The sequence below is a fragment of the Myotis nattereri genome, assembly GCF_964212035.1.
Source record: "Myotis nattereri genome assembly, chromosome: 18".
NCBI lineage: Eukaryota > Metazoa > Chordata > Mammalia > Chiroptera > Vespertilionidae > Myotis > Myotis nattereri.
This window is the reverse complement of record NC_138093.1, coordinates 37,916,227-37,936,478: the sequence shown is the minus strand read 5'-3', so window position 1 is coordinate 37,936,478 and position 20,252 is coordinate 37,916,227. Positions and strand designations below refer to the sequence as shown.

Here is a 20,252-nt window from a genome sequence, read left to right as displayed (position 1 = left end):
CACATCTGAAAGCGATAAAGATGGGATGCAGGAGAACCTTCAGGAAATTCCCCTCCCTGGCAGATAGCTCAGTTGGTTAGAGCATGGCCCCTGCTCTGCCAAGGTTGTGGGTTCGATCCCCAGTCAGGGCACATATAAGAATCAACCAAGGAATGCACAAATAAGTAGAACAACAAATCCATGCTGCTCTCTCTCTTTCTCTCTCTCTCCCTCTCCTCTCTCTCTCTCTCTCTCTCTCTCTCTCTCTCTCTCTCTCTCTTTCTCTCTCTCTCTCTCCCTTCCTGTCTCTCAAATCAATCAATCAATCAATCAAAATAAGAAAGAAATTCCCAACCTCATTCAGGCTGGCACACTGAATTCCCTGCAGCATCAAGTGACAGAGAGTGGCAACCTTATATTAGATCTTTCTGACCCCGTTGCAAAGAATGAATAGGGCCTGTGGCTTCACTGAGGGAAGGCCCTTAAAAGCCCCATATGGATGCAGTAGTAGGTGTTACAGTAGCAGCAGCCAAGAGAACAGAGAAGGAGACTGGAATAGAAACAGAACATTCCAGTATTGAGTAATTTGTGATGATTGATGTGTTCTTTTTCTAGCTCTGTGAGGTGTTGTAAGTGGAGTGGGGGTAGGGAGAGGACCCGCCCCTGGGGTTTCCCAGTCACACTATAGCCTGTGAGATGACTAGGGAGAAATCCGCAAGAAACAGAATCAAAAGGCACTGAAAAATCTTCTGTACCCTTCCCCCCCCCCGCCTCCGACACCCCCCCCCCCATCCCAAATCTGGCCAGCCATATCTGTGTCTTTGTTGGTGTTACAGCCAATGCCCTATACCTCACCCATGCCAGCCTGGGAACTTCAAGAATGGGAGCAAAGAAGATTCTAGACAGAAGACAGTAGAGGAGGAACACATCCCGGCTCGCCCTTTCCCCCCCCCCACCCCCTGTACACACACCTCTGTGCACACACATCCTCTGCCCCTGAAACAGGGGAAAGGGGGACAAAGGTTAGAGTGACCACTTGGGGTCAGATGTCTCGCCTCAAAGACAAAGTACCAGGAAAATCAGACCATTCTTGGACTCGTCCCTGTCTGACTTCCTGCCTCTGCTGGCAGGTGACCTTGCCGAACAAAGCCAGAGGCATGGGACCCGGCAGCTGCCCCAGATGCCGGGGCAGTTCCAGGCATGAGCTAGTCTGTTTCCATTGACCTCTCCCCCACTTTCCGCAGGCTCTGTCCGGCGGGCTGCGGTTGCTAAGGCCCAGTAAACAGTCAGGGCTGCTATTCCTCTGGAGGACCAAGAGGAAGGCTAGAGGTTGAGGCCTCCTCGTAAACATGTGGAGAGGACCTGTGTGGTGCTTGCTCAGCCCGGCATGCTGTGCCTGCTAGGGCCAGCTGATGTTGAACAGGTTTCTCCCATGCCCACAGCCTGGGCTGCACTGGCCTCAAGCAGGGTAGGTTCTCTGGCAAGCGTCCTATCGTTTCCCACCATTTCTTTCTTTCTTTTTTTTTAATATATTTTATTGATTTTTTACAGAGAGGAAGGGAGAGAGATAGAGAGTTAGAGACATCGATGAGAGAGAAACATCGATCAGCTGCCTCCTGCACATCTCCCACTGGGGATGTGCCCACAACCCAGGTACATGCCCTTGACCGGAATCGAACCTGGGACCCTTCAGTCCGCAGGCCAACACTCTCTCCATTGAGCCAAACCGGTTTCGGCTACCCACCATTTCTTACCAGCCTCCTGGTCCCCTCCCACCTTGAGCAGGAAGAGTGAGAGTGGGGTCTGCAAATGCACCTGCCGGGTCTCGAGTGGTCTGGGGGAGAGCTGGATGGGAGGCCTGGACGCAGCATGAGGTTTAGAAGATCAGGAGCGGAGACCAGAGAACATTGGAGGGTCAGATGTCAGATGGGCAGGACCCCCTTGGTTTGGTGAGGAAAAGACAATTACTTTCCTCGATTCATGTTCGCTGTTGCTTGAACTTTGAATGGAAGATAAGGTGGCTCGAAGGCCCAGCTGGATGAGAACTACACGAAGGGGAAGGGCTGTCATCCCAGCTGGGCAGAGCCCTGGTGCGTGGGCCTCGCTTCACCACCCCATCGCTTCGTGTCCTTGGGAAAGTTATGTCCAGTCTCAAGCCTCACATTCCTCATGAATGAAACAGGATTTGGATTAGGGTGTCCACTAGGAGTCCTTCACGCGGGTGTTGCTCCAGCTGCAAGAGCCCAAATGGTTCTGAGAACAAAGGTCAGGACGTGGCCAGCGTTTGCTGAGCTCCTGCCATCTGCTGGATCTCCCCATCTTATTCTCAGCGTGGGCGAGCTAAAGATAACTCTGGCACCTGGCCAGTCCTTTCCAAGAACCCGCTGCAGCTTAATAGGAGGAGAATCAGCAATCCCATCAACTAGCAAGAAAGGAGACAACCCCTAGAGCAGAGTTCAAGGTCACAAGCTAGGACTAAAACAGGCAGGTCACCAAGACATTTCTGACTGAGGAAGAAGCCAGGGGGGCAGGTCCTCTCTAACTCCCCTTCTTTCTATCTGGCCAGAGGACAGAGAAGAGAAATGAGATGGAGAGGAATGCTGTAGCTCAGTTATCCAATGTGGCCAGACCAGTGGTAACCCCTTCTCCATTAACCTTTCCCCTAGTGAGGCTCACTTAAAAAAATAATAATAAAAATAAAATATATATATATATATATATTGATTTTTAGAGAGAGAAACATCAATTTGTTGTTCCACTTATTTATGCATTCATTGGTTGGTCCTTTTTTAAAAAAGTATACTTTTATTGCCCAGCCAGTGTGGCTCAGTGGTTCAGTGTCAACCAATGAACCAGGAGGTCACAGTTTGATTCCTGTTCAGGGCACATGTCCAGCTTGCGTGCTCTGTCCACAGTAGGGGGTGTGCAGGAGGCAGCCAATCAATGATTCTCTCTCATCACTGACATTTTTCTCTTTCCCTCTCCCTTCCTCTCTGAAATCAATAAAAATACATTTAAAATATACATATACAATTTTATTGATGATCTCTAATAATAAAAGCATAATATGCTAATTAGACCAGACAGCTGAATGACCCTCTGGACATCCTTCCGGATGAACTTCTGGACGAAGCCAGGGCTGCAAGGGCCGAGGAAGCCACTGCCGGGGTTGCGAGGGTCGAGCCGCTCGCACGAATTTTGTGCATCGGGCCTCTAGTTATATATATAATTGATTGGTTCTTGTATCTGCCCTGACTGGGGACCCAACCTGCAACCTTGGTGTATTGGGATGATGCTCTAACCAACTGAGCTCCCTGGCCAGGGGGAGGCTCACTTTTTTCTTTTTTATTATTAAAATATATATATAAAGGGTGTCCCAAAATTCACGCAAGAAGTAATTTTGATAGAAAACACAGGTTTATAATTAAAAATTATAATTTTTTTATTGATTCATAAAGGATACAGTATAGGGTTATGTATGGAATAGCATATCGGGTAAATGGCCTCCACGGCTTTGCTGGCACATACGCACTCTTTTATTGAAATTTTCCATGACCATTTTTGCATAAATGTGGCTGAATTTTGATGAGGCTCATTTTCATCTTGATGGCTTGGTTAATCAACAAAATTGTTGCATTTGGGGTTCAGAAAATCCACAAGTGATTGTTGAGAAACAAATGCATCCACAACGTGTCACTGTTTGGTGCGGATTTTGGGCTGGAGCAGCCGTGGGCTGCAACCCTACTGGGAGTACCCTTTTCTGTAATGATGTTTACTTTGAATTTATATTAGTTCACACAAACACTCCATCCATGCTTTTGTTCTGGCCCTCCGGTCCAGTTTAAGAACCCATTGAGGCCCTCGAGTCAAAAAGTTTGCCCACCCCTGGCTGGGAGTCATTGCGAAGACAAGGAGTCAACCCTAACAGAGAAGGTGAGTGCAATCAGCGCGGGAACCCCAGACTCAGGAGGAGGGGACCCAGGGACTTCTCAGACCTGGTCGTGACCAATGCGGAGGGGCTGTCCCTGTGACCTGTGACTCTGGGACTGTTCTCCACTCTCACACCTCCTCTCCCCCAGCATCCTCAGCTGCGGGCTGGACTTCCCCACACCGGGCCCCTTGCCTCCCTGCATCTTCCTCATCCTGTGGTTCCATTTCCCTTGGTGTACAATGGACAGAGGGAGAAAATACCCTAGTCTTGTCTCTAACACTCTTTTTTGATATATATATTTCTTATTTTTTTAAAATATATTTTATTGATTTTTTACAAAGAGGAAGGGAGAGGGATAGAGAGTTAGAAACATCGATCAGCTGCCTCTTGCACGCCCCCTACTGGAGATGTGCCCACAACCAAGGTACATGCCCTTGACCAGAATCGAACCTGGGACCCTTCAGTCAGGCCGACGCTCAATCCACTGAGCCAAACCAGTTAGGGCTATATATTTCTTATTGATTTCAGAGAGGTAGGGAGAGGGAGATAGATAGAAACATCAATGATAAGAGAGAATCATTGATTGGCTGCCTCCTGCATGCCCCACATTGGGGATGGAGCCCACAACCCAGGCATGTGCCCTGACCTGGAATTGAACTGCGACCTCCTGGTTCATAGGTCAATGTTCAACCACTGAGCCATGCTGGCCGCACATCTAACCCTCTTTGTTACAAGCAGGGCAGTATGGACAGTATTAGAACGGGAGGGAGATTAGTTAGGCCAGTTTTTGCCTCGCGGAAGGGGTAGGGGAACTCACCTAAGCCTGGGACACTGATCTGGGGTAGTCTCTATCTTGGAGAAAATAGATAAAATCCCATTTGTACGTAGAGGCAAGCCCTGGTGTTGCTGGACAACCAGTGGGTCTGGGCTGCGTGTTAAGCAGAGACAGGTTGAGCCAATGAAGCAGAGACAGGGTTGAATCCTGTGTGAGCCTTTATTCCAAAACTGCTGGCAGTCCCGGAGAGCAGCAGGTCACCCACAAAAAATCTGCTCTGCCCCCCACCATCAGCCAGGTGCTTATATCAGGTAGGACAGAGATTACGTGGGGAAACAGGAATCTGGGGAAGTGGGCACAGTGGGCTGGGGGGAGGGAGGACTGGCGCGGGCCTCTATTGTTTGGGCAACAAGGTTATTCATCTTTCCATGATATTAGTCAGTTCTTGGCTGGGGATGGACCACATTCCAAGGTTGACTCCCACGTCCCAGGGGCATACAGCTCCCAGACAGGTTAGAATGTGCTTTCTTTAACCAGAACAAGGCAATCACGGTTAACAGAGCACGATGAATATTTCCCATAACCATAGCTAGTTCCCAATTTTCTATTTCTGCCCATAACACTGATGCTTACCCTCCTATGCTCTGCTATGGCCAGAGATGCTAGTCGTTCTGGGAAAAAAATTCTCTCATCTAAGGTGATCAAAATAACTCTCCACCCATTTTTCTCAAGCAGGGGTGGTAAGAGGAAGTGAAACAAAGATGGGCACAGTGGGGCAAAGGGCAAATGCCCTCAGCTCCCTGTGCCCACACGTCTCTCCTGGTCCCGAGACCTTTTTTCCTGTCTGACCACACTTGGCTGCTCTCAGTCCCTCACCTCTCCCTTACTTGGCCTGGCTCTTGTTTTGATACTTGCGTTCACTCTGAGTCACCACTCTAACACCTGCCCCGAGTCCTCAGGGGTGTCTACAGACTTCTCAGGGGCTGACCTGCACCAGGGCAGGAGAGTTGACTTAGGGTCAGAGAGAGCTGGTCTCTCGGACTCAGTGTCTTTGAGAGTCCTTTCCTCTCCTCGACTCTCCCTCCATCGCCATGTCTTTCTTTCCAGACCTCTCTTTGCCGCCTGTCGTTAGCATTGTGCTGCTTGAATCGGGCTATTCATGGGTGACATGGTGAGGAGTGTTTAGAGCCACAGAATACACATGGCACACCGTCCAGAGAGCCAATTTTGCTTTTAAGATTGGGTGGGGAGATAAATTATTTTTATACTAAAACTGTATAAATAGAGTATATCGCATAAATAAAAATGTTCACTTTTTAAACCTAAAATACACACTTCAAAGACATTTCTGGCTTGTAACAGACTACTGTGGGCTGATCTGGAAGTCCTTGGAAAATGGTTCACTCTCCGTCATCTCAAAGGTCCTTCAGAGGGAGTAATTGAGAAGCTCTACTCAGAGCAGAGGTGACCACCAGACGGGGTCAGGCAGGCATAGAGGAGTTGAAGCAGGTGGTTTAATGCAATAGGGGATGGTGAGAACCAGGGAAGAGCGGGCCTGCCCCCTTCAGCTCCAGCAGCTTGATGCCATGACACTGTGTGTTCAAATATCATTGCTTTTTAAGAGACGCTAGAACAGTCGATTTTAGTGAAAAGTTGGGTTTTAAATGTTTATAACCAATTCAAATTTTTAGGAAGAAACTGTACAGTTTTCTAAATGCCTGCAAGCTGTTTCCACCTACGGGCCCCTGGTTTGCTCCTCTGACCTCTAACATTTCCTTTTAAAAATATATATATACAGTATGTTTTTATTGATTTCAGAGAGAAAAGCAGAGGGGATAGAGAGAACCATCAATGATGAAACATTGATTGGCAGCCTCCTGCATACCCCCTCCTGGAGATTGAGCCCCCGAGCCCAGGCATGTGCCTTGACCAGAAATCAAACCATGACCTCCTGGTTCATAGGTTGACGCTCAGCCACTGAACCACACGGGACAGGGCTCTGGCATTTCCTTTACTTTCCAAAGGAATAGGAGGTGCACATCTGGGCTCCCAAGTCCGCCATTCTGTTCCCAAGGGCTGGGGGCAGAGAGGTGCATGCGGTCGCAGGAGCGGTTGGGGAGGCAGGACTGGAGAAGCCTCCGGGTACCACTGGCAGGCTGTGCCTTTCCCCTCGGACGCGAAGGTCACTGCCCAGCCACCCTTTCCCTGATCGACGCTGACATGGCGCTAACATCTCGTGGCCTGGAACAGAAACCAAAGGTTTCTCAGAGTTGGAAGGTGAGTCAAGCATGAACGGCGAGGAACAGAGAGAAATGGGAGAACAGGAGACAAAGAAACGATTAGTTGTGAGTGGACAGGGGGCGGAGGAAGTCAGAATTTGGACAGGTGAAGTGGAGAAGGAGGGGTCTTTCACCACAGAACCATATCAGGGAAGCACAGTTCTCATGACCCCACCTTCCCTGCCAGCAGTTGAAATCCTTCCTCTGTCCATCGGTCCAGGAGGTTAAAAATATTCAAACTGGGCACCCAGCCAGACATTTCCAAGAACCTGTTTACTAGCTATTGGATTGACTTGGAGAGGTAGTTGGCAGCTCCATCACCCAATAAGGAAGGAGACCAAACCTGGCTTGACATCCCAGCCCTCACAGCACGTGGGATTCACAGTTATGCCCCTGTGTCCTTCCTTCTCCTCCTGTCCCTGGAGATGACCAATCACTTGGTAGTCAGAAAAATCCAGCCTCAGAATCTGTCCGTTCTTCGCTCCTTATGTAACAAGCCGGGGGACAGTACGGCAGGGTCAGCCAAGTGGAAGGGCAGGACAAAACAGGAATAATCTACATGGGCTCACAATGGGCTCCCCTCAGCTGGTTTTTGTGCTACTCAGTCTAGTCCACCTCAAGGGGGAAAATCAAAGGAGATGCAGTCCCTTTAGATAAGGAGTCTGAGAATTCTTTGTAGTGTTGTTAGGAGCAGAAATAGAATATTGGGGACTAGCTCTTAGTTGTAAGAAATATTAATCATGCTCTGTTAACTATGATTGTTTTATTCTGGTTAAAGAAAGCACATTCTAACCTGGCTGGGAGTTGTATGCCCCCTGGATCGGGGAGTCAACCTTGGGCCTGGGAGTCAGCCTTGGAATGTGATCCATTCTTATCCTAGAACTGCCTATTATCATGGAAAGATGAACAACCTTGTTGCTCAGACAATGGAGCCCCACCCCAGCCCCCATTGCCTATTCCTTCTGCCTAATGTCCCCTGTAATCTTTGTCCTGCCCAATATAAGCAGCTGGCTTATGGGGGATTGCACCGCAGATGTTTGTGGATGACCTGCTGCTCTCCACGCCGCCGGCAGGATTGGAATAAACGCTCATATATGGTTCCACCCTGCCTCTGCTGAACTGGCTCAAGTAGTGACTGGCAGCCGGGACCCAGAGTTTCAGAGTCACCTTGTAACCCAGCACCCTCTGTTCTTCAGTTTCTCTCTCCAAACGGTGGAAAGTTTCCTTCTGGAGTGCGTACTAAAAAGTTAAGGAAGTTCAGTTAATTTCCAGATGGTTCTAGAGACCTGAGAAGCACACTGGGTGTATGAGAGAGAAAAAACGCTTGTTCTCCCAGACTATCCCATGAGATGCTAAAGGTGTGCAGAGGGCTTGGCCTGGCCTGGGGTTGGGAGTCCCAACAGTGGGCTGCCTGTCCCCTACCACAATGAACTCCAGGCTGAATCGGCGTCTATACACTGACCGCTCCTCAGACTGTCTTGTTCCCCAAACCCAGGAAGGGAGTCAAGAGGAACAAAGAGAACAGCCTCACTTCTGATTGGCTAGAGAGCATTTTTGGGGCATGCCTGGTGGTGGTGGCAAAAGATATGGGATATGGCTCCTCTTTCATTTTCGGTGACAGACACTTTCCTTGCTATTGTTCTAACACTTCACATGTATTTTTAAATCTCACAATAACCTTCTGAGATGTTATTATCTACCATTTTGCCGGTAAACAAACAGAGGGGAAACAAGTCATAGCGCTTGTTAAGTGGTGGGAGTAAGATTTGAACTTAGTTTGGCTCAGAGTATATTGGCTTCACTACCACACTATTCTTTCTTTCTTTCTTTCTTTCTTTCTTTCTTTCTTTCTTTCTTTCTTTCTTTCTTTCTTTCTTTCTTTCTTCTTTCTTTCTCTCTTTCCTTCCTTCCTTCCTTCCTTCCTTCCTTCCTTCCTTCCTTCCTTCCAAGTAGAGTGGAATTCTTTATTTTATTTTATTGATTTATTTATTTTTTTACAGAGAGGAGGGAGAGGGATAGAGTTAGAAACATCGATGAGAGAGAAACATCGATCAGCTGCCTCCTGCACACTACCAGGGATGTGGCTGCAACAAAGGTACATGCCCTTGACTGGAATTGAACCTGGGACCCTTCAGTCCGCAGGCCCACGCGCTATCCACTGAGCCAAACCAGTCAGGGCCCTTTCTTTCTTTTTGATTCGAACTGGCCTCATCTAGCACCTTGACTCACTGGCCTCCTACTCCCTTGCAGGAAGGACCACTCCCTTAATCACTAAGCGCTCGAGACAATGAGGTTCTGATCAGCATCACTTAATCTTAAGAACAAAGCCTGGGGTCCGTTCACCCAGAGTCAGAGTTTTGGTCAAACTAGAGATAGCATCCAGGCCCCAGTTACGTTTCAGCTCCAGGCCCAGAAAAGACAAAGCGATGCCATGGCTGATTGGACCAGGTGATCTGATCAACTACCCTACCCAACACCCACCAGTTAGTAGAGACCAGACCCTGACCACAACCCTTCCTTAGCCTCCAAGACTGATGATTTTCCCCTACATAACCTACCCCTGGAAACCACAGAGAGCATGCTCTAACCTGTCCGTGGGTGTGGGCCATTTCTAAAAATAGTCCAGTGCCCATCCGGTGTGGCTCAGTGGTTGAGCATCAATCTATGAACCAGGAGGTCACAGTTCAATTCACAGTCAGGGCACATGCCTGGGTTGCAGGCTTGATCACCCAGTAGGGGTCGTGCAGGAGGCAGCTGATCAATGATTCTCATCATTGATGTTTCTATCTCTCCCTCTCCCTTCTTCTCTGAAATTAATTAAAAAATATATTTTTAAAAGTCAGGTAACACCATTTCTCCTTAATAGCACAGGAAGGCTGATCCTTGAACTCTTTTTAGGCTATCGACACATCTATTGGGCCAGGCCCTGAGGCCCTGGAACTGCAGCCAGCTTGGAGAGGGAGTTTTATTCATTTAAATCCTCAGCAGGGGTAAATATGTTTTTATGAGGAAGGGAGAGAGGGGGAGAGAAACAGGGAAACATTGATGTGAGAGAGAAATATTAATCAGTTGCCTCCCATACTTGCCCCAACCAGGGATCAATCATGCAACCTAGGTATGTGCCCTGACCCAGAATCGAACCCACAACCTTTTATTGTGCAGGACAACACTCCACCCCACTGAGCCACCTGGCCAGGGCCTGAGAGGGAATTTTTTAGCTCAGTAAGTGAAGGTGGACATGGGGTCAGAACAGAGAACGGGACAAAAGTTTCTGCTCTCCCACTTCAGAACAACTGACGTCGGGGTACTTGGGACAGGGACTGGGCCATTGACGGGGCAGTAAAATATTTTCCTTATCCACCTTATGCATTCTGTCACCTAGAGATGGCCCAAGGAAAGGACACTGGGACAAGGTCTGTATGCTGTTGAAGGAACTGGACAAAAGTCACTCCTTCACCCCACTTCACACCCTTCCGCGACCATGTGATTGCTTTTTGCTGACCAGCTGCCTGGTCAGATCCTCCCCCCACACTTTTGCCCCCCAATGCCTCAATCCTTGTGTTTCGCGTCTGTTCAGAGGTATCAAGGCAGCCAAGGACCCTTGTTGGGGGAGTACCAGCCTTTTTCTTGTTTGTTTTACTTTCTTTAACTTTTTTCTTTCTTTAGTTTTTTTCTGACTTCGCTCAAATCTTCCTGTACCACATTGGACCTCATGGATCTATGATACTAAGAGCTGAATTTCCTCCAGTGGCTGTTCATGTACGTCACAGTGCTTCAACAATGAAAAGGCCTATGAGAAGAGCATGGGAAAGGAAGTCCCCAGAGAACTACCCACTTAGGTGGAGAAACAGCTGGGCCAGTACCCAGGGAAGCGCACTTGCCTGAACCTACGCAGAGAGAATGTTCTGGGGGGACCTAGAAGTTGCGTGTAAAAGCAGAAGCCCAGTGGGCCCTCGTGTGCTCTCAGAGAGGGGCGCGCTTCCTCTGGTGAACAGCCGTATCTGCTTGGTTCCTTCCTCAGATGTGGCTGTGCAATATGGGAACCACTCAGCACATGGAGCTTGTCAACACAAGACACCTTCAGACCCGTGAAGAACTATTTTAGTTTATCTGAGCCAAAGCAGTAGACAATGGCTGGGAAGCAAAATCTGAACGGATTGAGATAATGCTCCGGAGGATGGCAGCTTTGTGCTTTATTTTACACGTTACAATCAAAAGAGGAGAGGTAAGTGGGCTACATGAAATCCATTGGTGATAGATCAGGGAGGCGGAGAAAGCAAAGCGGGGAGCCCTCTGGGATTGAACTGTACCTCTTTTATTAGGCGGGTACAGGATGTAAAAGACAGTCAACAATGAACTCAATAATAATGAGGGGATTTGTGGCCGCCGAAGAGCAGGGCCTGTGCTTCGAGGGGTCCGGAAAAAGGAAAATTACTTTGACATTCCAATATGTTGTTATAGATGCAAAAAGACAATAGACAGGCTCAGTTAAGGTAAAGATTGATCTACGTCAGGGAAGATCCCAGCCTAGGTAGGACATGACAAACTGCTTTTAGTTAAAAAGTTTTCATTTCAGACCATCCTTTGTGGTTACTTTAGGTTCTCTGAGTTTGCAAGGCTGCCATGCGGGCCTCTCCTGAGATTAGCATGCGGCCCCTTTTGGTCCACAAAGCTTATTAAATTCAAAGTAAGTTCAAAAATAAAAATCCAGTTCTTCAGTCTCAGTAGCCACATCTCAGAGCTCAGCAGCCACATGGCTGTCACGTTAGAACAAATATAGAACATTCGCATCATCATAGATAGAGCGTTCTATGGGGCAAGTGCTGGATTTGAGGTATGTGGGTGACAGGACGGGATGCATGTGTTCTGGCTTTTCAAGGCTCAACTCTCCAGCAGACCTAAGTATGTTATCTAATTCCGTCCCCGAGCACCCCATCCCCCCACCCCCCTCAGGTAACGCTAGCCAGGATGTGTACACAAACAATAGAACTCTTCATCCTTTGTCTGCCCTCTGGCTTGCTCTTGTTCTCCGCCACCTCTCCAGTCCCTGGAGAACCAGCTGCAGAAAAAACTTTTCCATCAACTTTGACCTAGTTTCCTGGTCTCGGATTTGAAAAAGGGCAGAGCCACTAAATTCTTGAATGGGCAGGAAAAGGAGGCTGGGGTAAAGGCTATAAAGTAAAGGCTATAAAGAGCTAGAGACTTTGACACCTGGGTAAGGAAAAACAAAGAGAGCCAGGAAAGAGCTACTGAAAACGAAAAACAGACACAAGCACACAAAGACAGGAACGGAAAGGAATCTTTTCAATTTCACTTTCTGTTCCATTCACATGGATTTTATGAATTTCCAGGAATCCGAGGTTTGGAATTAGCATGTGCAAGTCCACAGAAAAGCCGAACCCCAAATAATGGCCAGGACTAGATCTGCCTACAAAGGTTTAAATGAGCCAGAAATTGGAAGTACATTAAGGCCTGCCATTTCAGGGTTTCCATCTGAGTCACCCCTTTAGGAATAATAAAAATCATTTCAATTAGAGGTGCAATTACGTGGTGTCAATCTATTGTTATTACCCTACAAGGAAGAAATAGGACCTGCTGAAGCATAACATATCTTAAGGGATGAGGGTGGAGTTGAGTATTCAGCAAACATTTACTATTATGATTATATGCTTGGAAAGGTACAAACTGCAGAGATAAAAACATGGGAGCAGCCTGCAAAGAATTTAAGCCCTGGCCGGGTAGCTCAGTTGGTTAGAGCACTTTCCCAAGGTTGTGGGTTCGATCCCAGGTCAGGGCACATACAAGAATCAACCAATGAGCCCTGGCCAGTGTAGCTCAGTTGGTTGAGTGTTGTCCCGTGCACCAAAAGGTCGCTGGTTCGATTCCAGTCAGGGCACATGCCTGGGTTTTGGGGGCTTGATTCCTGGTAGGGGATAAGCAGGAGGCAGCTGATTGGTGCTTCTCTCTCACATTGATGTTTCTCTCTCCTTCTCCCTTCTGCTCTGTCTCTGAAATAAACTTAAAAAATACAGCAAGAGCCCTAGCTGGTTTGGCTCAGTGGATTGAGCATCGGCCTGTGGACTAAAGAGCCCCAGGTTTGATTCCAGTCAAGGGCACATGCCTGGGTTGTGGGCTCGATGCAGGAGGCAGCTGATCGGGGATTGATTCTCTCTCTCATCATCGATGTTTCTATCTACCTCTCCCTTCCTCTCTGAAATCAATAAAAATATATTTTTAAAAATACATGAAAACAACAAAAAAGCCCATTCACTTAAAAAAAAATCAATGAGTTGCATAAATGGAACAAATTGATGTTTCTCTCCTTTCCTCTAAAAACCAATTTTAAAAAAGAATATTCATAACTAAATCCTTAAGTCCTGAATAATTATTTTGTCTTTATATAAACCAGGTTTACACTGGGGAGAAACCATGAAGCCAAATGATAAAATCTGGAACTGTAAACCTTTCCTCACAAACCTCATTTTCTTGTTTTTTAAAAGCTCATTAAAAAAAAAAAAAAAGCTTATGCACTCCAAAATTGAAGAACTTTAGTAATGATTAACTATAAATGTAGAAAACTAGCTTAGATCATCAGAAGATCCCAGCTAGTTCCTTACTGAATTGGGAAAGACCAAATATAGCTCAAATGTCTTCCCTCTCCAGCTCTCCAACCCCCATTCTGACTATATTCATTAGGGTCGATGGGTAATAATCGGAGGGTTTTCAAGAATGAATTGTGAAGTAGGAGAAATGCTCCTTTAGGCACACTTCTTAAGAAAGTGTACTTATTATTTATTGAGAGACATTGATTTGTTGTTCCACTCATTTATGCATTAATTGGTTGAATCTTGTACATTCCCTGACGGGGGATTGAACCCACAACCATGGCACACTGGGATGACACTTTAACCAACTGAGCTACCCGGCCAGGGTGAGGCACACTTTCTAGTAACTTCTCCAATACCATCTCACAGACAAGAAAACAGTTTTTGCCATTAAAAAACTTTATTTATTTTTTACAAAGAATATCCCCTACTTGGGGTGAAAATATATCTGGTTAAGTACAAAATATAGTTTTTTTAATCATACAAAAAGATACACAATTAAAAAAACATTAAACCACCTTCAGTCCACGTGCTTTCTCAGAAAAGGGTGGCGCTCAGTGCTCTGACACAGGAGGGGGAACAAAGTGCTAAAGGCTGCAGTGAGAGGGGCTGTCAGCATCCCCCGCCTCCCCACCCTGGAGAGGGGAGCCCGGGGCTTTTGTGGAGATCTGCCCTCGGGTTTCTCACGGCAACGTCCGGAGGCTCTGACCAGGGCTGGGCATCCGATCTAGCCTCTCCTTGGTGAGGAGAAGTCACCGTGGGCAAGGCTGGTGGCAGCAACCCCTCTCAGACAGCTGGAGTGTCAGAATTACAGAATTCTGTACACTGGGACAAAGTCTCAACAGTCATGAGCAACCTTTTTGTCCTTGTGCTTATATCTAGAGACGTAGTAGACCAGTTTTAGCTTACGGTTTGAGATAGAAAAGAGTAAAATGACAGGAACTAAAGTGCTAAACACATCACCTCCGAATCAATCCCAAGGAGTCACATGAAAGGACAAACACGTTCTCCCATAGAAAGACGTTTGCAACAGAACACAGTGCAGCAGGCTCTGAGAATGGCTTAGAAGGCCTTTGGGGGGCGCAGCTATTAACGCTTTCTGCCAGATGGAATACATTCTAAGCAAAGACCGCCCTAGAGCTTCTTCCCTTTAGTTCACACGCTCTCCGAAGTCCAGACCCAATCAGCTCTGGAGAGTTCTTATTTTTGTCTGTAAGTTTACAAAGGGCAAGGATGATTTTAAGAACCTCCTTTTCCCAAAGTTTTGAAGAGGATTTTCCCCCCCTTTCCATTTTCCCAGTTTGCTACATTGACTCTGCTCCACATGATACAGATGTTCATGATCTGGTATCATTATAGCGATCTATGTATATATTCCCCTGCAAAAATCTTGGGAAGACCATGCCAGGAGGCCATTCAAAACTACTCAATATGCCTCAATTTTCAAGGCGATCTCAGAAAATGGGATGGGCCTATGTTTTTAAACCCATCTAGCAAACACCCCGACATCACAACATCTTGGCTGGCTGAGGATGGGTGTGCATCCTTTAAGGCCCAGGAGACTAGACTGCCTGCTGGTCACCTCCTACGCTGGGGAGTCAGAGGCAGGGGTGGACCAACCCCACTGTAGAGACTGTTGAGTCTCTGAAAAAGGAAGAGTCCAGGAAGAGGCGGAAAGACACCAGTAGATACAGCTGCTTCTTCTCTCCCACATGCTCACTGCACATTGTTGTTGAGGATGCAGGGATCCACCTGGGAGGAAGAATGAAAACATTTTAGTTCCGGTAAAAACTAAAAGAAACCCCCCCCTTTAGGAATCCCTCCAACTCAACTTCCTATAGGAGGTTTGGAACAAATGCAGTGGTCAAATGACAATTCTCACCTCCGTGTAGGTAGGTGGTGGGATGAACTTGAATTCAGGCGCATACATAAAAATAGGGCTGTCTTGAGAGCCATCTGTGTCGTCTAGCAGAGGAGTGGTGGGGCTCTCCAGCCGGTGGTCTTCAGGAATGATATCCATATAGCAAGGAGGAGCTGGACAGAGAGAGGTTGGGGATGAGAATCCTGGCCCAGACATGGCCGACCATCCCAATTTTACACACCCAAGCAGGCCCTAGGCCAGGACATGGGGTCTGGCTCACCTTCTGGGGTATCAGGGAGGTTGAGATCTACCCAACTCATCTCGGAGCTGGTCTGGCTGGCCATGCTGGACGTGCGGCTGCTCAGACCCGACCTGCTGCCAATCACCAGGGGCAGGTCCAGAATGACTTTCTTGGAGCCAGGGACGCTAACGTAGATCTAGAAAGGAAGTTGGCAGTTTGTGAGACTGGAGGTCTGGAGAAAGCACCGCTGCTGTTCTGACAGATGAACAATCGCTCTCTCCAGGCCCACCCCCACCACTCACCAGCAGGAAATATTCAACGCGGAGGATGTTGCAGCCCAAGATGGAAGGCCTGATCTTCTGCACCCGGAGGCTCTTGCCACGCCATGATGCGCAGGTTCCTGAGATGATATGATTGCCCCTGACAGACGACAGCTTCTGCGTCAGCACCTTGGTCTGGCCGTTGGCCAGGTAAGTGTGGCGGGCCACGATGGCAGCTTTGGGAACCACGATTCGGGAACATGTGTTTTCAAAGTCGGCGTGGATGGAAATCTCGTCACCTAGCAACATGAAAGATGAAGCTGATGTTAAGTACAGTTGGGACTTTCCTTCTGCCCCTGCCCTGCCCTCACCCCCAAAACCCACAGTTTCTATTTTGTCAGGACTTAGGCTTTTACCTTCACAGAATCCTTTTCTGTCGATTCGGGCAGAGACAGACACCCGCCCATCGGGAATGAACATGCAGGACACTTTCTTCTCCTTTTTGGCAGACACGGGAGCCTACGGAGAAGAGAGGGGATTGATTTGAGACTTTCTGGAGACACTTTCTCTGCTTTTTTTTATTTTTTTAAGAATATGTTTTTAGGAAGAGAGGAAGAGAAAGGGAGAGAGAAGCATATACTGGTTGCCTCCCAAATTCTCCCTGACCTCGCCCTGACTGGGGATTGAACCCGAGACCCTTCGATGCACAGGCTGACCCTCCAACCAACTGAACCACACCTGCGCCAGGCTCTACGCTTCTCTTTACTTTCCACCCCTTACCTAGAGCAGGCAGCTTTCCCTCCCACCTTGATGACTTAGAACTTGAATCCCCACCTAAGGTGTTTCAATCTAATGCCCAAGACATGTGACTTATCATCCCTGAGACCCAAGAGAACAGAATCTTAAACTGAACCTCACCATCAGATCAGGGGTATTGATATCCACTAGATCCACCACTTCAAAGCTTTTCTTTATCTCCTGCGTGGGCTGGCTGGGGCGATCCAGGAAAGCCTTTACCCAGTAGTCCACATGCCCGTATTTTCCTTTGAAGGATGTTCCCAGAGGCCTGTGGAAAGGAAAAGGAAACAATTTAAAAACACTCTCCAGGATCAAATGAGGGGAAGATCTCGAGATAGAAAAGTCCGAAGATGCACTTCGCTGATACCTACCCCTGAGGAAGCTCAAAGCCGAACTTGTACTCGTATTTGTTTCCAGGCCTCATGATAACCATCTCGTTCTCACCTGCAGGGAGAGAAAGGCGATACCATTAGGTTTCTTGTTACACTGAGAACGCATCTGTGTGATAAGAATTCGTGGGCAGGACGCAGGACCTACTGTAGCACCCCCATCTCCATCCCTTAAGTTCTTCACTGAGAAATTCTGATGCATTTTGTTGGGCAAAAACTTGCAACGTTTAAAATTAAGCTGCTATCGTCTCAACCAGCAAAGAGTAACGTATGCATAAAAAAAAAAAAAAAGAATTCTTTAAATAGCTAAGGCAAAATCCCGCAGGATCACTCTAAGAAAATAGGACCAGTTGGCCTTTTTTGATGGGGGAAGGGGTTGCAAATTTAAAACTTCAACTATAGGGACACAACACAAACCGCTCAACCCGAGCAGCTTCGAGCATTTAGAAGCTCCATGTATTCCTTCCAAACTTCTCAACTCAGCTCCCCCACCCCCACCCGCTCCGCAGAGAAGCCCGGAGCTCACCTGTCGGCTGGTCCTCCAGCAGCAGCGTGTCCTCGTAGCGCAGGTACTCCAGGGTCTGCTTGCACTGCTGGGACCCGTGCAGCCACAGCACCTTGGCCACCCCGCAGGCCAGCACCCGCACGGCCTTGACCCGCGTCACCTCACACACCTCCACCGTCACCCGGCCGGCCACCTTCTCCCCGCTGCAGTACACCTTCTCGGGGTCGGTGAAGACCACCTCGAAAGACTTGATCTTCTTGAACACCACCATGATCGGGCGGGGGCGGCTGGGGAGCAACGAATGCGGGTCGTGGGGGTCACAAAACCCTAAATCCACAGGCGCTTTAAAAGGACGGAAGAGCAGTTCCCTCTGCAACTCTCGGCAACTTTGGAAAAGATGTCAGGACAAGGGCAGCTGTTGGCGATGCCGAGGGATTCCAACAGGAGCACAGCTGGGGGGCGCGGGGCTCGGCGGCTGATGGGTGCTCAGTCCGCGGAAACCAGGGCGCTGCCGCCGCGCCCGGAAACCGCGCTTTATAGGGGCCGGGCCCCGCCGCCCGGGCCCCGCGGCGCGTGCTGCCCTCGTGCACAGCCCTCCCATTGGCTGCCCGCCGCTTGTTTACCAGGGGCCTGGCCAATCAGCGACGCCGCCGCGGTGCGTGGACACCGTGTGCTCCTGGCGGGGAAAATGGTTGTTGTGCTCCGCGGCCTCGGGGAGGGGGGTGCGGGGGCTGCGGGGAGGGGTGTGCGGGGAGCTGCCTGGGGAGGGGGCTTCAGAGAGGAGTGTGCGGGGAGCTGCCTGGGGGGAGGGCTGCGGGGAGGGGTGTGCGGGGAGCTGCCTGGGGAGGGGGCTGCGGGATGGGGCTGCGGGGAGGGGTGTGCGGGGAGCTGCCTGGGGAGGGGACTTCGGAGAGGGGTGTGCGGGGAGCTGCCTGGGGAGGGGACTTCGGAGAGGGGTGTGCGGGGAGCTGCCTGGGGAGAGGGCTGCGGGGAGGGGGCTGCGGGGAGGGGTGTGCGGGGAGCTGTTTGGGGAGGGGGCTGCGGGGAGAGATGTGCGGAGAACTGCCTGGAAGGGAGCTGCGGGGAGCTGCCTGGGGAGGGGGCTGCGGGGAGGGGTGTGCGGAGAACTGCCTGGAAGGGAGCTGCGGGGAGCTGCCTGGGGAGGGGGCTGCGGAGGGCTGCGGGCCGGGCTCCCTTAGGCTCCATGAGAGGAGGACCTCGCTGACCCTAAAACGCACCCAGGGCCAGCGGCCTTCGGAGGGCGGGCGGGCGGGGACGCGCCTGGGCTGGGGCGCGGGTGGAGGCGACGGAAAAGTGCTGAGGAGGGAGCTTCGCGCTCGGCTCGGCTCGGCCGGGCGGTGGGTGCAGAGGCGCCGCGCATTCCCAGCTGCAGATCGTGCAAAACCTATCCCGCAGCTCTAAGGACACGGTAGCGGGGGCTGGGACAGGGCCGGCATCTTTATTAACAAGCAAAGACATGCAAGGCAAGGAGAACGGGCCACCAGTTTTAAACCTCTTTCCAAGTCCTTGGGAAGCGGGTGTGTGGGACTGACCCCCCGCCCCCCACTTCTATTCCCCCCCCCGCCCCCTCCTGGCTCGGGGCTCGGGCTGGAGGCCTGTGCTGTTCTTCATCCCTGTACCCTGTTCTGCACCCTGTACCCTGCAGTCTGTTCTCTGGAACGGAAACAGTCAGGGCGTGTTCACATCCTGTTGCTGATCCCTCATCGCTGCAGTTCCTACCTGCAAAGTTGGGGAACACGGTGTCTGCTTCCCCAACTACCTCCTGACCTCTTCACTGAGGCGTGACCCTTAGGTTCTCATTATCTCCCTCGTTGCTTTTCCAGGAAAGTGGCAAGAACGGATGGTTCACTCTTTTCCCTTTCTTCCTGGGTTACTTTCGCTTCTTTTTGGTCTTTATCGCCCCTTCAAATCATTAATCAAAGGCGTGTTCCTAAATCTGTAGCCTACCCCGCTCCCAGGCTCCAAGGTAGTTCAAAGCAGGAAAGTTTTCAGTTCTCGCCCTGGCCTGGTATGTCCTTGGTTAGGGCATTGTCCCAATACACCGAGGTTGTGGGTTTGATCCCTAGTCAGGGCATGTACGAGAATTAACCAGTGGACCCATAAATAAGTGGAACAAGAACTTGATATCTCTCTCCTTCTCTCTCTCATTAATAAATATATATATTTTTAAACACAGGAAAGTTCTCTTGTTTATAACAAAAGTGTTAGTGGACGAGATGGTCATATTCCTATTTGCAGGAAGAATTTCTCTTTTAAAAGTTTTTTCCTAACCTATTTGAATTAGTAAGAAAGGAAATAGAAGACAGAAGGGTCATCAGAAGGTGATATGTCAAACCAAAGGAGACCCTGTTGTCGTTTGTCTGTCAGATGGGCCTCTTGCTGGGATTCTTCACCTTCTCCTTGATTCTTGAGCCCCTCGGGTTCCTGCCGGGCATCAGGTGATTATTACCTCATTTCTTGTACTAGAAAGAGGAAGACAATGTCCCCAAGATTGAGATGAGGAAGTGAGTAAAAAGCATTAGAATATACAGAAATTCTACCCTATCAGCAAAAAAAAAAAAGTTTTTTCATTGCTGTTAAGAATCCTTCTTCCTCAAACCCCCTAACC

At 49.1% G+C, this 20,252-nt stretch overlaps 1 protein-coding gene across 1 annotated transcript; it reads right to left on the bottom strand.

Moving 5' to 3' along the window:
* Positions 1-13,947: 13,947 nt before the first annotated feature.
* On the bottom strand, positions 13,948-18,133 carry TXNIP (thioredoxin interacting protein). Its single transcript, XM_081112805.1, has 8 exons — positions 17,645-18,133; positions 17,101-17,173; positions 16,850-16,997; positions 16,348-16,450; positions 15,974-16,230; positions 15,711-15,867; positions 15,452-15,603; positions 13,948-15,321 (listed from the first exon to the last, which is right to left on the bottom strand). Exons 1-8 carry the CDS (start codon positions 17,892-17,894, stop codon positions 15,286-15,288), a joined length of 1,176 nt encoding a protein of 391 aa, XP_080968931.1. The 5' UTR covers positions 17,895-18,133; the 3' UTR covers positions 13,948-15,285.
* Positions 18,134-20,252: the final 2,119 nt, after the last annotated feature.

Excerpts from the sequence above, each read along its gene's own strand:
- TXNIP (XM_081112805.1), bottom strand. The coding sequence starts at position 17,894 with ATGGTGGTGTTCAAGAAGATCAAGTCTTTCGAGGTGGTCTTCACCGAC. Across the intron at positions 16,231-16,347 it reads CAGAAAAGGATTCTGTGAAG|GTGACGAGATTTCCATCCAC; the intron begins GTAAAAGCCTAA and ends TCATGTTGCTAG. Across the intron at positions 15,868-15,973 it reads GCGTTGAATATTTCCTGCTG|ATCTACGTTAGCGTCCCTGG; the intron begins GTGAGTGGTGGG and ends CTTCCTTTCTAG.